Source organism: Entelurus aequoreus, linkage group LG08, assembly GCF_033978785.1.
Source record: "Entelurus aequoreus isolate RoL-2023_Sb linkage group LG08, RoL_Eaeq_v1.1, whole genome shotgun sequence".
Lineage (NCBI taxonomy): Eukaryota > Metazoa > Chordata > Actinopteri > Syngnathiformes > Syngnathidae > Entelurus > Entelurus aequoreus.
The window spans coordinates 5,194,986-5,217,725 of record NC_084738.1 but is presented as its reverse complement, the minus strand read 5'-3'; the positions used below and the strand labels follow the sequence as shown (position 1 = coordinate 5,217,725).

The 22,740-nt window shown below is 37.7% G+C and overlaps 1 protein-coding gene across 1 annotated transcript; it reads left to right on the top strand.

Moving 5' to 3' along the window:
• The first annotated feature begins 1,166 nt into the window (after positions 1 to 1,166).
• On the top strand, positions 1,167 to 22,080 carry LOC133655334 (potassium channel subfamily K member 1-like). Its single transcript, XM_062055375.1, has 3 exons — positions 1,167 to 1,742; positions 14,926 to 15,330; positions 18,674 to 22,080. The coding sequence occupies exons 1-3, from the start codon at positions 1,415 to 1,417 to the stop codon at positions 18,958 to 18,960; spliced, it is 1,020 nt and encodes a 339-aa protein (XP_061911359.1). The 5' UTR covers positions 1,167 to 1,414; the 3' UTR covers positions 18,961 to 22,080.
• The last annotated feature ends 660 nt before the right edge of the window (positions 22,081 to 22,740 follow it).

The window sequence follows — 22,740 nt, the reverse complement described above, 5'->3', positions numbered from 1 at the left end:
CCCCCAGGAGATGCACAGGATGCGAGCGAACGTAGCGCACGAGCACAAAACTTCACAAACGGCTAACAAAGACTTAGAAATTAATCTAACCTACAGGACCGCAAGCAAAGTTGCAGAGAAAATGCGGACTGGATTTTGAGTGATGTGGGCATTTTCTATATGAACAAGTCCAAGGACCGCAAGCAAGGTCGCAGAGAAAATGCGGACTGGATTTTGAGTGATGCGGGCATTTTCTATATGAACAAGTCCAAGGACCGCAAGCAAAGTTGCAGAGAAAATGTGGACTGGATTTTGAGTGATGTGGGCATTTTCTATATGAACAAGTCCAAGGACCGCAAGCAAGGTCGCAGAGAAAATGCGGACTGGATTTTGAGTGATGTGGGCATTTTCTATATGAACAAGTCCAAGGACCGCAAGCAAGGTCGCAGAGAAAATGCGGACTGGATTTTGAGTGATGTGGGCATTTTCTATATGAACAAGTCCAAGGACCGCAAGCAAGGTCGCAGAGAAAATGCGGACTGGATTTTGAGTGATGTGGGCATTTTCTATATGAACAAGTGGAATGGATTGGATAGCGACGCACTAAAGGGGCTCTCTACCTTACGCTATGAAGTGAGGGGAAACTGAGTGAATAATGACAGGTTATATGATTATTTATTGAAACTCATATTCGGGCCACTTTATAATAAATATGTCGGCATGTATTTGTAAAAAAATTAAAAAAAAATAAAAAATTGAATTTTTTTTTTTTAAACACCAAATTATTTAGGGGGGCTTAAGAACATTTTAGGGGGGCTTGAGCCCCCCGAAAGTAGCCCTAACAACGCCAATGGTATTGGCTTTGAAAAGGAAAAAATATCAAAATGGCCCAAGGATTATTTCATTTTTCAGTGTGGCCCCCCCCCAGTGGAAAAATGTTGTACCTAATGAAGTGGCCGGTGACTGTTAACGCCGTCTCTACTGCCCTCTAGTGGTCTACGTGACACTCACACGGTGTTAATAATCCACTTTTAGAGCCGTATAAATATAAATATAAATATAAATGTAGGCTTGTGCAGGTGTGACTGATTAATAGAATATGTTACATACTTTTTTTTGTTCACAAACCAGTCAAGCCAGTTGACGTTGGAGGCGTGTCTGTGATTTAAACAGCAATAACATTTAAAAAAAAAAGTTGTAATATTTAATTAAAAGCAAGCGAAGAATATGAAAATGTTCACTTTTAAATTGTTAAATGGCGGATATATATATATATATATATTTTTTTTTTAAACCACCTAGACCCACCTGTTCAGGTGAATGACGTCACCGCCTCCAGGCGAAAGGCGGAAGAAGACGACGCCGGTAAACCGCCCGTGTTAGTCCGCGTTCTCACATCTTTATCGGTCATTTAAAAGTTAAAAAAAGGGCGGCCATGGAGGTCTGCTTCACCGCGCGTCAACAGTCGACGTTTAACTTCGCGGTGTTGGTGGTCGCCTACCTCGTCTACCTGCTCGTCGGCGCCGGGGTCTTCTCCGCCATCGAGCTGCCCTACGAGGTGGAGCTGCGGGCCGAGCTGGAGGCCTCCCAGCGGGACTTCATCCGCAACAACACCTGCGTGTCGGAGGAGGACCTCCAGGCGCTGCTGGCCCGCGCCTTGGAGGCCAACAACTACGGCGTGTCCGTCCTGGGAGGAAGCAGCCAACGGAACTGGGACTTCATGTCCTCCTTGTTCTTCACCAGCACCGTGCTCACCACCACAGGTCAGTCCCCCGGGGGGAGAGGACTCTTTTAGGCCCGCTTACGGCATCACTTTCCGGGCGAAACTAACTAGACACAGGCGCTAATAAGAGATTGACCATATAAGGAATTTCCGCTGCAAAACAAATGAAAACCGGAAGTTGGTTGGAATCGCCTGACTATTACAAATAAATGACAGTAACACTTAGAGCGGGGGTCGGCAACCCGCGGCTCTTTAGCGCCGCCCTAGTGGCTCTCTGGAGATTTTTCAAAAATGTATGAAGAATGGAAAAAGATGAGGGGGAAAAAAAAATCGATTTTTTTGTTTAGTATGGTTTCTGTAGGAGGACAAACGTGACACAAACCTCCCTAATAGTTATAAATCACATTGTTTATATTAAACATGCTTCACTGATTCGAGTATTTGGCAAGCGCCGTTTTGTCCTACTAATTTTGGCGGTCCTTGAACTCACCGTATAGTTTGTTTACATGTACAACTTTCTCCGACTTTCTAGGACGTGTTTTATGCCACTTCTTTTTCTGTCTCATTTTGTCCACCACACTTTTAACGTTGTGCGTGAGTGCACAAAGGTGAGTTTTGTTGATGTTATTGACTTGTGTGGAGTGCTAGACAGACATATTTGGTCACTGCATGACTGCAAGCTAATCGATGCTAACATGCTATTTAGGCTAGCTATATGTACATATTGCATCATTATACCTCATTTGTAGCTATATTTGAGCTCATTTAGTTTCCTTTAAGTCCTCTTAATTAAATGTATATCTCATGACACATGTAATATGGCTTTTAATTTTTTGCGGCTCCAGACAGATTTGTTTTTGTATTTTTGCTCCAATATGGCTCTTTCAACATTTTGGGTTGCCGACTTAGAGTAAGTCCTAAAAAGGCACACACGTAATGTTAATAGTTGTCTGTTAAAAGTACTAAATTGTACAATAGTGAGGAATAATTATTGGATGTACAGTAACAACACTTTGTTTATAATATATATTTTCTGCTGGATCTACTCTCTATTTTATGCTGTAATATTGTACATGGTAATTGTTATAAATTGTATATATCATATAAAAAATATATCAGTATATATCATACTACAGAGCCCCCTAAAGGGACATGGGGGATTTTTTTTTTCAGACATGTATCTCGTGCGCACGAGAAACTATCTTGTGCACAAGAGACACTTTTTATAGTTATTAAAAATATATATATATTTTTTTATAACTTTCTCGTGCACGAGATATATATTTAGACATGTATCTCGTGCGCACGAGATACATCTTGTGCGCACGAGACACTTTTTATAGTTATAAAAAAATATATATATATATATATATTACTTTCTCGTGCGCACTAGATACATGTCTAAAAAAAAAATTATAACATTTATTTTTTATAACATTATAAAAAGATTCTTCTGTGCACAAGATAGTTTCTCGTGCGCACGAGATACATGTCTAAATAATACCAAAAAATTATAATTTTTTTTTCCCCCCATGTCCTTTAGGGGCTCCATAATATACTGTATATATAATATGTAAATATTACTAGTTATATTTTTTTTATATTGCTACTACGGTACATTTTTAGTCTACTTTATACCTGCATTATTCTTTCCATCCTTACACTTTCCATCCTTTGTAACAGAGCTACTGTGTGGAACAATTTCCTTTGTGGATCATTAAAGTTTGTCTAAGTCTAACACATTGTACCCCTGAGGTTAGTGTAAACATGCAATTGGAAAGGGGAAGTGCACTTGTTTTATTTTATTATGCCTATCGCTCACAATCATTATGAGAGACAAGAACACGTCTTTTTTTAAGATTCTAAAGATGATTTTAAAAAAAGGCTTGAAAGGTGCGTGTAATGGGAGTCCCGGTTGTAGCTTCAAAACCCTCCAACGTTTTATATACACACTGCAAGTTTATATATAATGTAGTAACAGACACATTCATAACAATATGTAATGTATACAATATTTAACGTATTTTGGTCATTTTAAGCATTGCTGAAACTTGTGTTCTAATCATGGCACACTTGGTAATAGAAGACGAAGATAGCTATTTTTGGACCAATGAGGATTGACTACCTTATCTATTTTGAAGCTGAATATACAGAGGATGAAGTGCAGTTCCCCTTTAAGTATAAACACAATATGGGTCATTTTTGACAAAGAGTACTTTTTTACAGAGTATGTAGGCTGCAAAAGCAGAACTATTAAGGCTGCCACACAGGAACAACTAAGGTTGCCAACAAGGGACACATTCCCAGGCTGGTCCATTGGATTTTGTTTGCCTTTTTTGTGTGAAAGGAGTTTTATACTCCCTGGATGAAGGCAAATAGACTCTCATCCAGAAGTCCATTTGCATCGATTTCTGTAATCCACACACACATATTAATACACTAATTGACTTCAACCAGAATTCAATTAATAAGATGTAATGTCACTATCATACAGTGTAGTGTGACTATCATACAGTGTAGATCCACTATCATACAGTGTAGTGTCACTATCATACAGTGTAGTATTACTATCATAATGTAGTGTCACTATCATAAACTGTAGTGTCACTATCATACAGTGTAGTATTACTATCAGTCAGTGTAGTGTCACTATCATAAACTATAGCGTCACTGTCATACAGTGCAGTATTACTATCATACAGTGTAGTATTACTATCATACAGTGTAGTGTCACTATCATACAGTGTAGTGTCACTATCATACAGTGTAGTATTACTATCAGTCAGTGTAGTGTCACTATCATACAGTGTAGTATTACTATCAGTCAGTGTAGTGTCACTATCATAAACTGTAGCGTCACTGTCATACAGTGCAGTATTACTATCATACAGTGTAGTATTACTATCATAATGTAGTGTCACTATCATAAACTGTAGTGTCACTATCATACAGTGAAGTATTACTATCATACAGTGTAGTGTCACTATCATACAGTGTACTGTCACTATCATACAGTGTAGTATTACTATCAGTCAGTGTAGTGTCACTATCATACAGTGTAGTATTACTATCAGTCAGTGTAGTGTCACTATCATAAACTGTAGCGTCACTATCATAGTTTAATGTCACTATCATACAGTGTAGTGTCACTATCATACAGTGTAGTGCCACTATCATACAGTGTAGTGTCACTATCATAGTTTAATGTCACTATCATACAGTGTAGTGTCACTATCATACAGTGTAGTGTCACTATCCTAGTGTAGTATTACTATCAGTCAGTGTAGTGTCACTATCATAAACTGTAGCGTCACTATCATAGTTTAATGTCACTATCATACAGTGTAGTGTCACTATCATACAGTGTAGTATTACTATCAGTCAGTGTAGTGTCACTATCATACAGTGTAGTGCCACTATCATACAGTGTACTGTCACTATCATACAGTGTAGTATTACTATCAGTCAGTGTAGTGTCACTATCATAAACTGTAGCGTCACTGTCATAGTTTAATGTCACTATCATACAGTGTAGTGTCACTATCATACAGTGTAGCGTCACTATCAAACTATAGTGTTACTATCATACAGTGTAGTGCCACTATCATACAGCGTAGTGTCACTATCATGCAGTGTAGTATTACTATCATAAACTGTAGTGTCACTATCATAAACTGTAGCGTAACTATCATAGTTTAATGTCACTATCATACAGTGTAGTGTCACTATCATAAAGTGAAGCGACACTATCACACAGTGTAGCGTAACTATCATAGTTACATGTCACTATCATACAGTGTAGCGTAACTATCATAGTTACATGTCACTATCATACAGTGTAACGTGACTATCATACAGTGTAGCGTCAACATCCGGCCTTGGCCCGCCTAACACCCAAATAGGCTTGATGAAACCATTCAAACTGGGGTTGCTCATGAATGCAGTACTCCCGTCACCCCGCAGGGGGCAACAGCAAAGCATGTGTGTCACAATGAAGCAGCAGTGAGTTAGTAGAGGAAGATGGCACTATCAACTCTGAAAATTTTTTAAATAAATGGCAAAAATCAGACTGGACAGCAAAGTAAGAATGTATGGACAATTGCTGACTTTGATGTTTTTTGTATTCTTACTGTCGATTAAAACTGGTGAAATACATGTAGCGCTGAATCTGACCGGCAGAGGGCGATAAAGCTACACCTTTAGGTTTAATTGTGTACAACTACATGTACCGTATTTCCTTGAATAGCCGCAGGGGCGCTAATTAATTTAAAACCTCTTCTCACCCCTGCGTTTACCAAAAGCAGGCGAGATTGCCATGCATGCGCTAATTATTTTAAAACCTCTTCTCACTCCGGCGCTTACCTTATCATGAAAAGCACATTTAATTAAAAAAACGTTATGGTCTTACCTGTAGGTATAAATGAGTCCATGCCAGCTCCTTTTGAAGAAAAGCATCGATATAGAAGTCTTCCTTCAGTTTTAAAAGTCTCTCTGTCTCGATGGAGATCTTCTTTTTAAGTATTACCTCCTGCTTCCATTGAAAGTCCACTTTAGAAAACTGTTTTATTTTAGATATGTAATCCTCCATGGTAAAACAATGGCTGCACACTCTTGCTGGTGTTGTCTTCTTCTGCAGTACCAGCAGTCGCAAGAAGGATCACTAGCGCCCTCTACCACCAGGAGGCGGGAGTCATTTAATGACTCATGTTTGACCCGGCGGAAGTGCCAAGCATGCGCTAATTATTTTGCGAAACGGGTTTGACCCGGCTGTAATTCTAGGCATGCGAATACCATATTCCCGGTGCCAATTCAAGGAAATACGGTATGCAATGTTTGCTGTGTGCATTAACACTAAACCTTCTGTTTTATTCATGAAACGTACACAATGGACCTTATTTATGCAAAATAACACAATGGACGTTAGACTTTTGTAATGTTTATATTTTCAGTCTTACAAAGACGTATAAAGAAATAAAGCTAAGGAAGAAAAATCATTCAAAAGAAGGAACATCAATCATCAACTAAACTTGTTAACTATCTGTCCAGCTGCACACGCTGCAAACGAGCAGCGAGGGCAGATTAATGCATTTATTGAGAGTGCAGTGTGGAAGCTGCTGTGTTTACTTTGTAAATAAGTAAACCGTCTGAAAGGAATATAACCTGCACAGGCACTTTCTGAAGCGACCTTAAATGTGACAAACAAATGAACGTTGTGGTTAGAGCAGGTTGTTGTTTTTCCAGCTGAGGCTTTTGACAAAAAGTGACTTTTCTGCAGAGGGCAGACCTTGAAAAAGCCATTCATGCTTTGATCAGTTGAGGACTGTAATGGTCTTTAGAGTGGACTACATCAGTTTTGAGTTAGTACAAAATGCTCCAAAACATGCCCGAATGACCCCATTTACTCCCAGTGTGTTTTACAATATATTTAAAATCCTTCTATTGGTTTTAAGTACATCCATGGTCTGGCCCCAGCATACTTGGCAGATATTTGCCACCCAGGAATCATCTTTGGAAGTACCAAGGACGAGAGTTTAAAAATGGGTTGATCGTTCTTTTGCCGCATTTGCACCCCAGTTATGGAACTTAGACTTCCTTTTTATTCTCATTCAAATTTGAACTTTTCAGGACAGATAAGAACGACATTTTGTTGCATCAGCTCAGGATAGTGCAGGATAAAGAGCAATAAGGTGCAGATATAGATAAATAGTACAGATAAATATATTGCACTTTTGCATATGCATCCACGTTTATGGATGTATGTTATATTGTCTTTATATTCCAGCCAGTTCATCCATTTTTGGGGGGAATTGAGGGGATTATTATGAAGTGTTCAAGAGTCTTACGGCCTGAGGGAAGAAGCTGTTACAGAACCTGGAGGTTCTGCTACCTAGGCCAGTGTTTCCCATAAACTGCCAAGATACCTGTGGCGGTGGGGGCGTGGCTATGGGCGTGGACACCATGACATCATCGAGTAATTTGCATGATTTACTACAATGATATGATTTGCTCAAAAAATGTATACTTACTAATTAATAATAACAGTTTTGTTTTAAACGTCCATCCATCCATCCATTTTACAATATAATTACAACACTTTATGTACATATTTATATACAGATTTGAACAATAAGTTATTCACTGAAATATATTTATTAATTGTGGTTCTTACAAAAAATATATCTTTATAAAATATAAAAGCTAAAATGTCTCTTAAAGCTCTGCCCCTTTAATTAGTGCATACTAAATAATTTAACTTTAGCCTACTACTACAAGCATATTATTTACCAGCAACATAAAGTGAAACAGAGGCAGAGGTGTCCTGCCACAGTCAGTAAGAAATAAACAGAAAACAGTAGTGGTCAAATACAAATAAGGCAACAAGAGAAGTATCCTACACTTCTCTTTTGTAAAGTAAATGTGAACAGCCTATATGGGCATCTACATCAACTATATGATTTGCCTGAGAAGCTGGACAGGACAAAAAATAAATAAATATTTTTTTTAATTTTTTATTTGTGGTGGACGTAATTCTTTCGTGGCGGGCCGCCACAAATAAATGAATGTGTGGGAAACACTGGAGGCTGTGGAACCTCTTTCTAGAGTTCAGCAGTGAAAACAGTCCTTGGTGGGGGTGGGAGGAGTCTCTGCAGATTTTCTGAGCCCTGGTCAGGCAGCGGCTTTTTGCGATTTCCTGGATAGGAGGAAGAGTAGTCCTGATGATCTTTTCCGCCGTCCTCACCACTCTCTGCAGAGACTTCCAGTCTGAGGCACTGCGGGCTCCAGTCCTGAGTTGTGAGCCATCACGGAGCTAAAAGCTTTTAAATCTCAACTAAAAACATACTAGTTAAAACGGACTTATTTAAATGTTTTTACTTGCTTTTTAACTTCTTTGTCCTGTAAAGCACTTTGTGCACCGTTGTAATGTTGTGTGGTATTACACAAATACACCTTGATTTATTATCAGGTGTAGTCTTCCTGCCATAATATGTAGTGTCACTATCATAAAGTGTAGTGTCACTGTCATTAAGTGTAGTAGCACCATCATAATATGTAGTGTCACTATCATAAAGTGTAGTGTCACTGTCATTAAGTGTAGTAGCACCATCATAATATGTAGTGTCACTATCATAAAGTGTAGTGTCACTGTCATTAAGTGTAGTAGCACCATCATAATATGTAGTGTCACTATCATAAAGTGTAGTGTCACTGTCATTAAGTGTATTAGCACCATCATAATATGTAGTGTCACGATCGTAAAGTGTAGTGTCACTGTCATTAAGTGTATTAGCACCATCATAATATGTAGTGTCACTATCGTAAAGTGTAGTGTCACTGTCATTAAGTGTAGTAGCACCATCATAATATGTAGTGTCACTATCCAAAGTGTAGTCTGACTGTCAAAGTGTAGTGTGACTATCAAAGTGTACTGTGACTATCATAAAATGTAGTGTCACTATCATTAAGTGTAGTGTGACTGTCAAAGTGTAGTGTAGTATGACTATCACTGTGCGGTGTGTGTGTGTGTGTTACGGACAGCAAAGCCCTGTGTGTCTGAGAGAAAGACAAGCCTTACTGACCTACAGTTAACAACTAAGTTATTTCACTTGACCTTTTTCTGTGTTGATTGAGCTGTGTTGAAGCAGCAAAAAAGGACATTATGTTAAATGAAGAGTTTCTGTCTCTGATAGTTGATATAATAATGTAACTGCATCATAAAGCCTACATGAACTCCATGGTGTTCAGGGATGAATAGTCTCTTCTATTGCTACTGTACTATTTTTTCAGCTATAGTTACATTCATCATTAGTAATGCAGCAGCCTAGTTTTGAATGGCAGGGTCCCTGCTATCACATGTTGATACAAATATAACATGTACACTACCGTTCAAAAGTTTGGGGTCACCCAAACAATTTAGTGGACTAGCCTTCATTTCTAAGAACAAGAATAGACTGTCGAGTTTCAGATGAAAGTTTTCTTTTTCTGGCCATTTTGAGCGTTTAATTGAGCCCACAAATGTGATGCTCCAGAAACTCAATCTGCTCAAAGGTCAGTTTTGTAGCTTCTGTAACGAGCTAAAGTGTTTTCAGATGTGTGAACATGATTGCACAAGGGTTTTCTAATCATCAATTAGCCTTCTGAGCCAATGAGCAAACACATTGTACCATTAGAACACTGGAGTGATAGTTGCTGGAAATGGGCCTCTATACACCTATGTAGATATTGCACCAAAAAGCAGACATTTGCAGCTAGAATAGTCATTTAGCACATTAGCAATGTATAGAGTGTATTTCTGTAAAGTTAAGACTAGTTTAAAGTTATCTTCATTGAAAAGTACAGTGCTTTTCCTTCAAAAATAAGGACATTTTACATGTGACCCCAAACTTTTGAACGCTAGTGTATATAGTAAAAATCAATTACAGGCTTCCCAAATGCTGTAATAAATTAAGCCTGATGAGTTGAGCATATGTGGCCCCACTTTTAACTCTTTTTTTCAAACTCTTATTGCAAACGCTTACTTACAGTAAGTCATTAATTTGACTTAAGTCATTTTTTGTGATTATTTTGTCATATTTTGACTTATTAAATTACTAAGTCATAATAATGACATACTTAGTATCTCAGGTAACTAGGACTGTTTTGTGTATTGTTTTTACTTTACGGGAAAAATATTGATATATACACTACCGTTCAAAAGTTTGGGGTCACATGTAAATGTCCTTATTTTTGAAGGAAAAGCACTGTACTTTTCAATGAAGATAACTTTAAACTAGTCTTAACTTTACAGAAATACACTCTAAAACAGGGGTCACCAACCTTTTTGAAAGCAAGAGCTACTTCTTGGGTAGTGATTAATGCGAAGGGCTACCAGTTTGATACACACTTCAATAAATTGCCAGAAATAGCCAATTTGCTCAATTTACCTTTGACTCTGTTATTATTAATAATTAATGATATTTACACTTAATTGAACGGTTTAAAAGAGGAGAAAACACGAACAAAATGACAATTAAATTTTGAAACATAGTTTATCTTCAATTTCGACTCTTTAAAATTCAACCGAAAAAAAGAAGAGAAACACTTAAAAAAATAATTTATGGAACATAATTAGTAATTTTTCCTGGTTAAGATAATTTTAGAATTTTGATTAAATAGGTTAAAATCCAATCTACACTTTGTTAGAATATATAACAAATTGGACCAAGCTATATTTCTAACAAAGACAAATCATTATTTCTTCTAGATTTTCCAGAACAAAAATTTTAAAAGAAATTCAAAAGACTTTGAAATAAGATTTAAATTTGATTCTACACATTTTCTAGATTTGCCAGAATATTTTTTTTGAATTTTAATCATAATAAGTTTGAAGAAATATTTCACAAATATTCTTTGTCGAAAAAACAGAAGCTAAAATGAAGAATTAAATTAAAATGTATTTATTATTCTTTACAATAAAAAAAATACATTTACTTGAACATTGATTTAAATTGTCAGGAAAGAAGAGGAAGGAATCTAAAAGGTCAATCAATCAATCAATGTTTATTTATATAGCCCTAAATCACAAGTGTCTCAAAGGGCTGTACAAGCCACAACGACATCCTCGGTGTCGAGTGGGTCTGACATAATATTGTGAAAGTCCAACACATCAGCGAAAGTCCAGTCCATGGTGGGGCCAGCGGGAACCATCCCGAGCGGAGACGGGTCAGCAGCGTAGAGATGTCCCCATCTGATGGACAGGCTAGCGGTCCACCCCGGAGCAGAGTAGAAAAGAAAAGAAAAGAAACGGCAGATCAACTGGTCTAAAAAGGGAGTCTATTTAAAGGCTAGATTATACAAATGAGTTTTAAGATGAGACTTAAATGCTTCTACTGAGGTAGCATCTCTAACTGTTACCGGGAGGGCATTCCAGAGTACTGGAGCCCGAATAGAAAACGCTCTATAGCCCGCAGACTTTTTTTTGGCTCTGGGAATCACTAATAAGCCGGAGTTCTTTGAACGCAGATTTCTTGCCGGGACATATGGTACAATACAATCAGCAAGATAGGCAGGAGCTTGACCGTGTAGTATTTTATACGTAAGTAGTAAAACCTTAAAGTCGCATCTTAGGTGCACAGGAAGCCAGTGCAAGTGAGCCAGTATAGTTATATACCTGTATATAGGTGTATGTATAGGTATATACAGTATAGTTATATACCTGTATATAGGTGTATGTATAGGTATATACAGTATAGTTATATACCTGTATATAGGTGTATGTATAGGTATATACAGTATAGTTATATACCTGTATATAGGTGTATGTATAGGTATATACAGTATAGTTATATACCTGTATATAGGTGTATGTATAGGTATATACAGTATAGTTATATACCTGTATATAGGTGTATGTATAGGTATATACAGTATAGTTATATACCTGTATATAGGTGTATGTATAGGTATATACAGTATAGGCGTAATATGATCAAACTTTCTTGTTCTTGTCAAAAGTCTAGCAGCCGCATTTTGTACCATCTGTAATCTTTTAATGCTAGACATAGGGAGGCCCGAAAATAATACGTTACAGTAATCGAGACGAGATGTAACGAACGCATGAATAATGATCTCAGCATCGCTTGTGGACAAGATGGAACGAATTTTAGCGATATTACGGAGATGAAAGAAGGCCGTTTTAGTAACACTCTTAATGTGTGACTCAAACGAGAGAGTTGGGTCGAAGATAATACCCAGATTCTTTACCGAGTCTCCTTGTTTAATTGTTTGGTTGTCAAATGTTAAGGTGGTATTATTAAATAGATGTTGGTGTCTAGCAGGACCGATAATCAGCATTTCCCTTTTCTTAGCGTTGAGTTGCAAAAAGTTAGCGGACATCCATTGTTTAATTTCATTAAGACACGCCTCCAGCTGACTACAGTCCGGCGTGTTGGTCAGCTTTAGGGGCATGTAGAGTTGAGTGTCATCAGCATAACAGTGAAAGCTAACACCGTACTTGCGTATGATGTCACCCAGCGGCAGCATGTAAATACTAAAGAGTGCAGGGCCAAGAACCGAACCCTGGGGAACTCCGCACGTTACCTTGACATAGTCCGAGGTCACATTGTTATGGGAGACGCACTGCATCCTGTCAGTAAGATAAGAGTTAAACCAAGACAAGGCTAAGTCTGACATACCAATACGTGTTTTGATACGCTCTAATAAAATATTATGATCAACAGTATCGAAAGCGGCGCTAAGATCAAGAAGCAGCAACATAGATGACGCATCAGAATCCATCGTTAGCAATAGATCATTAGTCATTTTTGCGAGGGCTGTCTCCGTAGAGTGATTTGCCCTGAAACCGGATTGAAAAGGTTCACAGAGATTGTTAGTCACTAAGTGTTCATTTAGCTGCTGTGCGACAATTTTTTCGAGAATTTTCGAGATAAACGGTAGGTGGGACACCGGCCGGTAGTTCACCATGAGGTCAGGATCGAGGTTAGGTCTTTTGAGCAGAGGATGAATAACCGCTTTTTTGAATGCTAGGGGAACAGTGCCGGAGGAAAGTGATAAGTTTATAATATTTAACACTGATGGACCTAATAATACAAAAAGCTCCTTGATAAGTTTCCCAGGAATTGGGTCAAGTAAACATGTTGTTTGTTTTGTCCCATTTACACATTTTAACAATTCCTCCAATGTTATTTCATCAAAGAGAGAGAAACTATTTTGGAGGGCAATGTCCGTCGTATATACAGTCATATTTGTGTTAATAGAGCCCAGTTGTAGCTGAGATGCGTTGTCTTTAATCTCTTTTCTAATGACTTCAATGTTCTTATTAAAGAAATTCATAAAGTCATCTGCTGAGTGGGTGGAGCTACTGGGAGGAGTCCCTTGTTGGGTTAGCGATGCTACTGTACTAAACAGAAATTTAGGATCATTTTTGTTGAGGTGGATGAGATTTGAGTAATATTTAGCTTTAGCTAAGGTAAGCATGCGTTTATAAGTTATTAAACTATCACTCCATGCTTGATGGAAAACCTCAAGTTTAGTCGCACGCCATTTGCGTTCCAGCTTTCTACATGATAATTTATGGGCTTTAGTTTCTTCTGTAAACCATGGGGTGCGCCTTTTAGGGGCCCTTTTTTGCTTTAGCGGTGCTACAATATCAATGGTGTCGCGCAGGGCGTCGTTAAAGCTGAAGACCAAGTCTTTAAAATATTTTCTTGGATTTTCAAACTCTATTTGAGTTTTGTCTCTTAGAATTAAAAATGTCGGGCAAAGCGAGACCAGCTTGCTAGTAAATAAATAAAATTTAAAAAATAGAGGCAGCTCACTGGTAAGTGCTGCTATTTGAGCTATTTTTAGAACAGGCCAGCGGGCTACTCATCTGGTCCTTACGGGCTACCTGGTGCCCGCGGGCACCGCGTTGGTGACCCCTGCTCTATACATTGCTAATGTGGTAAATGACTATTCTAGCTGCAAATGTCTGCTTTTTGGTGCAATATCTACATAGGTGTATAGAGGCCCATTTCCAGCAACTATCACTCCAGTGTTCTAATGGTGCAATGTGTTTGCTCATTGGCTCAGAAGGCTAATTGATGATTAGAAAACCCTTGTGCAATCATGTTCACACATCTGAAAACACTTTAGCTCGTTACAGAAGCTACAAAACGGACCTTCCTTTGAGCAGATTGACTTTCTGGAGCATCACATTTGTGGGGTCAATTAAACGCTCAAAATGGCCAGAAAAAGAGAACTTTCATCTGAAACTCCACAGTCTATTCTTGTTCTTAGAAATGAAGGCTCGAACACTAAATTGTTTGGGTGACCCCAAACTTTTGAACGGTAGTGTATAGTGTATCGCCATCCAGCGTATGGAGCGGAAAACACAACCAAAAACTGTAGGCTTCTTCACGCGACGAAGCCGGCCTACTTCACCACAGTCTGTAGTCTATTGCCCCCCCCCAGGCTGTGGAGACGTGATGGCGACAGGCCGAGTTATGCTGTTCCTTACACGCACCCACCCTCCTTCACCCTGGAGAGACACCACCTTAACTAACACATTTTCTGGGGGAAACACCAGTCCAGGTGTGATGGATTGAGAGTACTTTCAAGGTACTTATTTCTGGACCCAATCCAAGAAGTGCTAGTCAAACATCTTTGTAAGTTAGAATGTAAACATGGTGTCATGTCTGAGGTACAAGTGAGGGACTTACAGACTAATAAGTGTCATGTGTGTGCAGGTTACGGTCATACCGTTCCTCTGTCCGACGAAGGAAAGGCGTTCTGCATCTTCTACTCCATCGTGGGCATCCCCGTCACCCTCTTCTTGCTCTCCGCCATGGTGCAGAGGATCATGATCCTGGTGACCCGCCGACCCCTCTCCTACTTCCCCCGCAGGTGGGCCGTGTCCAGGTCCAGGTTCGCCGTGGGCCACGCCGCCGTCCTGGCCGCGGCGGTGGCCATGCTGGTGCTCATCATCCCCGCCTGGATCTTCTGGGCCCTGGAGGAGGACTGGAACTTTCTGGAGTCGCTCTACTTCTGCTTCATCTCCTTGACGACCATCGGTCTGGGAGACTACGTGCCAGGGGAGAGGCACGACAAAGAGGACAGCCCACACCGCCACGTCTACAAGCTGGTCATCACCGGTAACACCCCCATAGCCTTTCAAGTGGTATTAGTCTGTTCCAGGGTCAAACCCTGGTCATCGTACAAGCTTTAGTAACAGTAGTCAAACGTTTCCAAGGCATAGTAGAAATGTCAGACTCCAAAGTTTAAAATAACAAGGAATTTGTCTGTTACAGGGTCAAACTGTGGCTAAAATATAAGATTATTAACAGTACAGGTAATATTAAAGTAACATTTTAATGTTCCTAGATGTCACCAGTATTGCCCCATAGAAAGTTAATGAAGTTAGTCTGTTCCAGTGTCAAACCCTGGTCATTATACAAGTTTTAGTAACCGTAGTCGGACTCTAAAGTTTAAAATAACAAGGAATTTGTCTGTTCCAGGGTCAAATTGTGGCTAAAATATAAGATTACTAACAGTACAGGTAATATTAATGTAACATTTTAATGTTCCTTGATGTCACCAGCATTGCCCCATAGAAAGTTAGTCTGTTCCAGGGTCAAACCCTGGTCATCGTACATGTTTTAGTAACCATAGTGAAACGTTTCCAAGGCTGTAGTGGAAATGTCGGACTCCAAAGTTTAAAATAACAAGGAATTTGTCTGTTACAGGGTCAAATTGTGGCTAAAATATAAGATTATTAACAGTACAGGTAATGTTAAAGTAACATTTTAATGTTCCTAGATGTCACCAGTATTGCCCCATAGAGAGTTAATGAAGTTAGTCTGTTCCAGGGTCAAACCCTGGTCATCATACAAGTTTTAGTAACCGTAAATGGTAAATGGTTGTACTTGTATAGCGCTTTTCTACCCATTTTTAAGGAGCCCAAAGCGCTTTGTAACTATTTCCACATTCACACACTGATGGAGGGAGCTGCCATGCAAGGCGCTAACCAGGACCCATCAGGAGCAAAGGTGAAGTGTCTTGCCCAAGGACACAACGGACGTGACGAGGATGGTAGAAGGTGGGGATTGAACCAGTAACCCTAAGATTGCTGGCACGGCCACTCTCCCAACTTCGCCACGCTGTCCGTAGTCGGACTCTAAAGTTTAAAATAACAAGGAATTTGTCTGTTCCAGGGTCAAATTGTGGCTAAAATATAAGATTATTAACAGTACAGGTAATATTTTAATGTTCCTAGATGTCACCAGTATTGCCCCATAGAAAGTTAATGAAGTTAGTCTGTTCCAGGGTCAAACTGTGGCTACCTTACAAAGCTTTGTGAGTCTGATCGGGTCTCGCATCCTTCGGAAAGTTGTAAAAAATTGGTGTTCGACCAAGTCTAAAAACAAAGAACATTTTTGATTATGGGAAGAAAAACACTAAATATGCAATATTTTCAAAAATGAATTTAGATGAGAATATTAGTCTTTAAAAAATAATTAAAATATATATTTTTTTTTTTCTAGAATAGTGAGGCAAAAAAAAAACAAGTTAGCATATGTTAGCATTTGTGTAAACAGTAAAAGGCAACTCTGTCTTACATCAACATTATGCATTGCCTTTAGTTTGCCTTGGCAGAGGTCATGATCATAAACCCTCAATGGAAAATGACGTTATTTTTTTTGTTTTGATGTGTGTGCTATGTAGTAACATTCATAATAACATGTAATATATACATGATGTAAGTATATATGTCATGTAGTAACATTCATAATAACATGTAATATATACATGATGTAAGTATATATGTCATGTAGTAACATTCATAATAACATGTCATATATACATGATGTAAGTATATATGTCATGTAGTAACATTCATAATAACATGTAATATATACATGATGTAAGTATATATGTCATGTGGTAACATTCATAATAACATGTAATATATACATGATGTAAGTATATATGTCATGTAGTAACATTCATAATAACATGTTATATATACATGATGTAAGTATATATGTCATGTAGTAACATTCATAATAACATGTAATATATACATGATGTAAGTATATATGTCATGTAGTAACATTCATAATAACATGTAATATATACATGATGTAAGTATATATGTCATGTAGTAACATTCATAATAACATGTAATATATACATGATGTAAGTATATATGTCATGTAGTAACATTCATAATAACATGTAAAATATACATGATGTAGGTATATATGTCATGTAGTAACATCCATAATAACTTGTAATATATACATGATGTAAGCATATATGTCATGTAGTAACATTCATAATAACATGTAATATATACATGATGTAAGTATATATGTCATGTAGTAACATTCATAATAACATGTAATATATACATGATGTAAGTATATATGTCATGTAGTAACATTCATAATAACATGTAATATATACATGATGTAAGTATATATGTCATGTGGTAACATTCATAATAACATGTAATATATACATGATGTAAGTATATATGTCATGTGGTAACATTCATAATAACATGTAATATATACATGATGTAAGTATATATGTCATGTAGTAACATTCATAATAACATGTAATATATACATGATGTAAGTATATATGTCATGTAGTAACATCCATAATAACTTGTAATATATACATGATGTAAGCATATATGTCATGTAGTAACATTCATAATAACATGTAATATATACATGATGTAAGTATATATGTCATGTAGTAACATTCATAATAACATGTAATATATACATGATGTAAGTATATATGTCATGTAGTAACATTCATAATAACATGTAAAATATACATGATGTAGGTATATATGTCATGTAGTAACATCCATAATAACTTGTAATATATACATGATGTAAGCATATATGTCATGTAGTAACATTCATAATAACATGTAATATATACATGATGTAAGTATATATGTCATGTAGTAACATTCATAATAACATGTAATATATACATGATGTAAGTATATATGTCATGTGGTAACATTCATAATAACATGTAATATATACATGATGTAAGTATATATGTCATGTAGTAACATTCATAATAACATGTAATATATACATGATGTAAGTATATATGTCATGTAGTAACATTCATAATAACATGTAATATATACATGATGTAAGTATATATGTCATGTAGTAACATTCATAATAACATGTAATATATACATGATGTAAGTATATATGTCATGTGGTAACATTCATAATAACATGTAATATATACATGATGTAAGTATATATGTCATGTAGTAACATTCATAATAATATGTAATATAAGTGTATATGTAATGTAGTAACATTCATAATAACATGTAATATATACTTTTACTTATAATAACGTAGTATATAAAGGTCACATGACGTGTGTGTGTAAAGGTCACATGACGTGTGTGTGTAAAGGTCACATGACGTGTGTGTGTGTCCACAGTGTACCTGCTGCTGGGCCTGCTGCTGATGTTGGTGCTGATGGAAACGTGCGTGGAGCTGCCTCAGATGAAGCGCCTAAGGGGGAGGTTCTACCAGGAGGACATCCGGGAGCTGGACGGCGAGGCGGCCAACATCATGGAGCGCGAGCACGTCGCCGAGCCGCCCGTCAACTACCGCCCGGGCGGCATCCCGTCCGTGTCGCAGCAGGCGGCCTCCATGCGGGCGGGCAGCAGGCAGGTGTCGTACACGCCGGCCTCAGGCTCCTCCATTCAAGGCCAACTGAGCTGAACTCGCCAAGAGAGGGGAAGTGAAAACAGACATGGACGCTTTTTTTCTTCTACTTCTTCTTCTTCCCTGTCTGCTCGTCCCCCGCAGATAAGAGCAGGAACACAAGAGGAAGGGCTGGGAACTTTCCACTTCCTGCCTGAAAGTTGACATCAAGGCTTAGCCAGTGATTAGCAAGACCTCTCAGTGGACCTCCGCCAAGGCCAAATGATCACTGCAGATGTCACCAGTTTAAACCTGATGTCTTAATGTTGTTATGTCAATAACACAGCAGGTGCAGCCAAGGCCAAAATAATCACTCCAATTTTGTCTGTCGGGTTTAAAAATGCATGAACCCAAAATGCAAAAAGAGTTTTTTTCTTTTTGCAATCTTAGCTCAAGGTCATAGTATTGTTACATAAATATGAACATTACCTTTGGATGGATTTCAAGAGCAGCCCAAAGCCAAAATAGTCACTCTGCTCCTGCATTCAGTTCGTCACTAAAAAGTGCAAAGTTACCCAAATGCAACTTTTCTGGTCATTGTTACGTTTTTGCACACCAAACTAGAGATGTCCGATAATGGCTTTTTGCCGATATCCGATATTGTCCAACTCTTTAATTACCGATATCAACCGATATATGCAGTCGTGGAATGAACACATTATTATGCCTAATTTGGACAACCAGGTATGGTGAAGATAAGGTACTTTTTTAAAAAATTAGTAAAATAAGATAAATAAATTAAAAACATTTTCTTGAATAGAAAAGAAAGTACAACAATATAAAAACAGTTACATAGAAACTAGTAATTAATGAAAATGAGTAAAATTAGCTGTTAAAGGTTAGTACTATTAGTGGAGCAGCAGCACGCACAATCATGTGTGCTTACGGACTGTATCCCTTGCAGACTGTATTGATATATATTGATATATAATGTAGGAAGCAGAATATTAATAACAGAAAGAAACAACCCTTTTGTGTGAATGAGTGTAAATGGGGGAGGGAGGTTTTTTGGCTTGGTGCACTAATTGTAAGTGTATCTTGTGTTTTTTATGTTGATTTAATTTAAAAATAAACAAAAAAAAACGATACTGATCATTTCCGATATTACATTTTAACGCATATATCGGCTGATAATATCGGCAGGCCGATATTATCGGACATCTCTACACAAAACCAATTCTGAGGTCATATACAACACTTCTGAAGAGCATCACATGCATGTGTAATGTGTGTGTTTGAACACCAGGGGGCAGCACTTGCATGCATTATCTATGCCGGGGGTGTCAAAACTCATTTTAGCTCAGGGGCCACATGGCAGGCCGGACTACTCAAATCATGGCATTAAAACAAAACAAAAATAAAGACAACTTCAGATTGTTTTCTTTTGTCTTACTTTGGCCAAAAATAGAACAAACGCATTCTGAAAATATTACAATAAAAATATAGAAAAATATAACGGCAGCAGTAAAGTTTAGACAATGAAGGAAAGAAGAAAGTGAATGAATGTTTATAACTGAATACATTTACATATGCATAAAAATGTGTTGTTTTTTTTTTTTAATGAATTAAAGTAACGTTTATGACAACCTTTTTCCAAAACAATATAGAATGTTAGATATAACAGGATAATGTATATATTTTAAGAAAAAAAAGTGGGACCCCATGTTTAGGACTTGATGGGGTCCCTAGGACCCCATTTTGAAAATCCCTAGCACCAACACTGATGGGAGTATTGGTGCGTGCAAAACAACAGCAGGCCAGTTCTAATACTAATAAAATATCATCCCGGGGGATATCATAGATCATTCATTCCTTGGAGGCCATTTGTCTGACATCACATGGACAAAGATGAGACCTTCTGGAGAAAAGTTCTGTGGTCAGATGAAACAAAAATGGAGCTGTTTGGCCACAACACCCAGCAATGTTTAGAGATGAAAACGTGAGGCCTTTAATCTCAGGAACACCAAACCTACCGTCAAGCATGGTGGTGGTAGTATTATGCGCTGGGCCTGTTTTGCTGCCAATGGAACTGCTGCTTTACATCAGTGTTTTTCAACCTTTTTTGAGCCAAGACACATTTTTTTCATTGGAAAAATCCCGAGGCACACCACCAGCAGAAAACATGAAAGTCAGTTGCCGATGTTGACAGTAAAAAGTAGTTCTCTCAGTTGTAGGTGTACTGTCACAACCTGTCACATCACGCTGTGACTTATTCGGTGTTTTCCTGTGTGTAGTGTTTCCTATTTTGTTGTTGATTGTCATGTCATGTACGGATGCACTTTGTGGACGCCGTCTGCTGCTCCACACGCTGTAAGTCTTTGCGGTCGTCCAGCATTCTGTTTTTGTTTACTTTGCAGCCAGTTTAGTTTTGTTTTGCATAGCTTCAATGCCTTTTCGTAGCGGCACTTGCCTTTTGTTTATTTTTGGTTTAAGCATTAGACACCTTTTTACCTGCACGCTGCCTCCCGCTGTCGTCTGCATATTGTGATCACGACAAATCATGTTCCAGACATCTACAAAGATGCTGCCACCTACTGATATGGAAGAGTATTACACGGTTACTCTGCCGCGCTCTAGACAGCACAGGCACTCCACAACGGCACATTATTTGCGGATTATAATTACTGGTTTGCAAAAAATATTTTTAACCCAATTAGGTGAAATAACATTTTCTCCCACGGCACACCAGACAATATCTCACGACACACTAGTGTGCCGCAGCACAGTGGTTGAAACCCACTGCTTTACAGAGAGTAAATGGGACATTGAAAAAGGAGGATTACCTCCAAATTCTTCAGGACAACCTGAAATCATCAGGTTGGGTCTTGGGCGCAGTCGGGTGTTCCATCAGGACAATGACCCCAAACACACGTCAAAAGTGGTAAAAGAATCGCTAAATCAGGCTAGAATGAAGGTTTTACAATGGCCTTCCCAAGGACAATGCTGAAGAAACAAGTCCATGTCAGAAAAGCAACACATTTAGCTGAACTGCACCAATTTTGTCAAGAGCAGTGGTCAAGTGGTCAAGCAGAAGCTTGTGGATGGCTACCAAAAGCGCCTTATTGCAGGTAAACTTGCCAAGGGACAAATATTAACATTGCTGTATGTATACTTTTGACCCAGCACATTTGCTCACATTTTCAGTAGACTCATAATAAATTCATAAAAGAACCAAACTTCATGAATGTTTGTTGTGACCAACAAGTATGTGCTCCAATCACTACATCACAAAAAATAAGAGTTGTAGAAATGATTGGAAGCTTACGGAGCCCCTAAAGGGACATGGGAGAAATTATTTTTTTTAGACATGTATCTCGTGCGCACGAGAAACTTTTTATAAAGTTGTAAAAAAATTATTATTATTTTTTTTTAAACATGTATCTCGTGCGCAAAAGTTTCTTGTGCGCACGAGATACATGTCTAAAAAAAAAAAATCATATATATATATATATATATATATTTTTTTTACAGATACATGTCTAAAAAAAAAATACATTTTTGTAATTTAAAAAAAAAAAACTTTATAAAACGTTTTTTGTGCGCACGGGAAACTTTATCGTGCGCACGGGATACATGTCTAAAAAAAAAAAATTGTACTTTTTTTTTTTTTTTTTACAGAAACTTGTATAAAAAAATATATACATTTTTGTAATTTTTTTTATAACTTTATAAAACGTTTTTTGTGCGCAAGGGAAACTTTATCGTGCGCACGGGATACATGTCTAAAAAAAATAAAAATTGTACTTTTTTTTTTTTTTTTTACAGAAATATGTATAAAAAATATATAAATTTTTGTAT

Bases quoted from the DNA above. Each gene is read 5' to 3' on its own strand.
- LOC133655334 (XM_062055375.1), top strand. From the start codon at position 1,415: ATGGAGGTCTGCTTCACCGCGCGTCAACAGTCGACGTTTAACTTCGCG. The intron at 1,743-14,925 runs GTCAGTCCCCCG...ATGTGTGTGCAG, and splicing joins CACCGTGCTCACCACCACAG to GTTACGGTCATACCGTTCCT. The intron at 15,331-18,673 runs GTAACACCCCCA...GTGTGTCCACAG, and splicing joins CTACAAGCTGGTCATCACCG to TGTACCTGCTGCTGGGCCTG.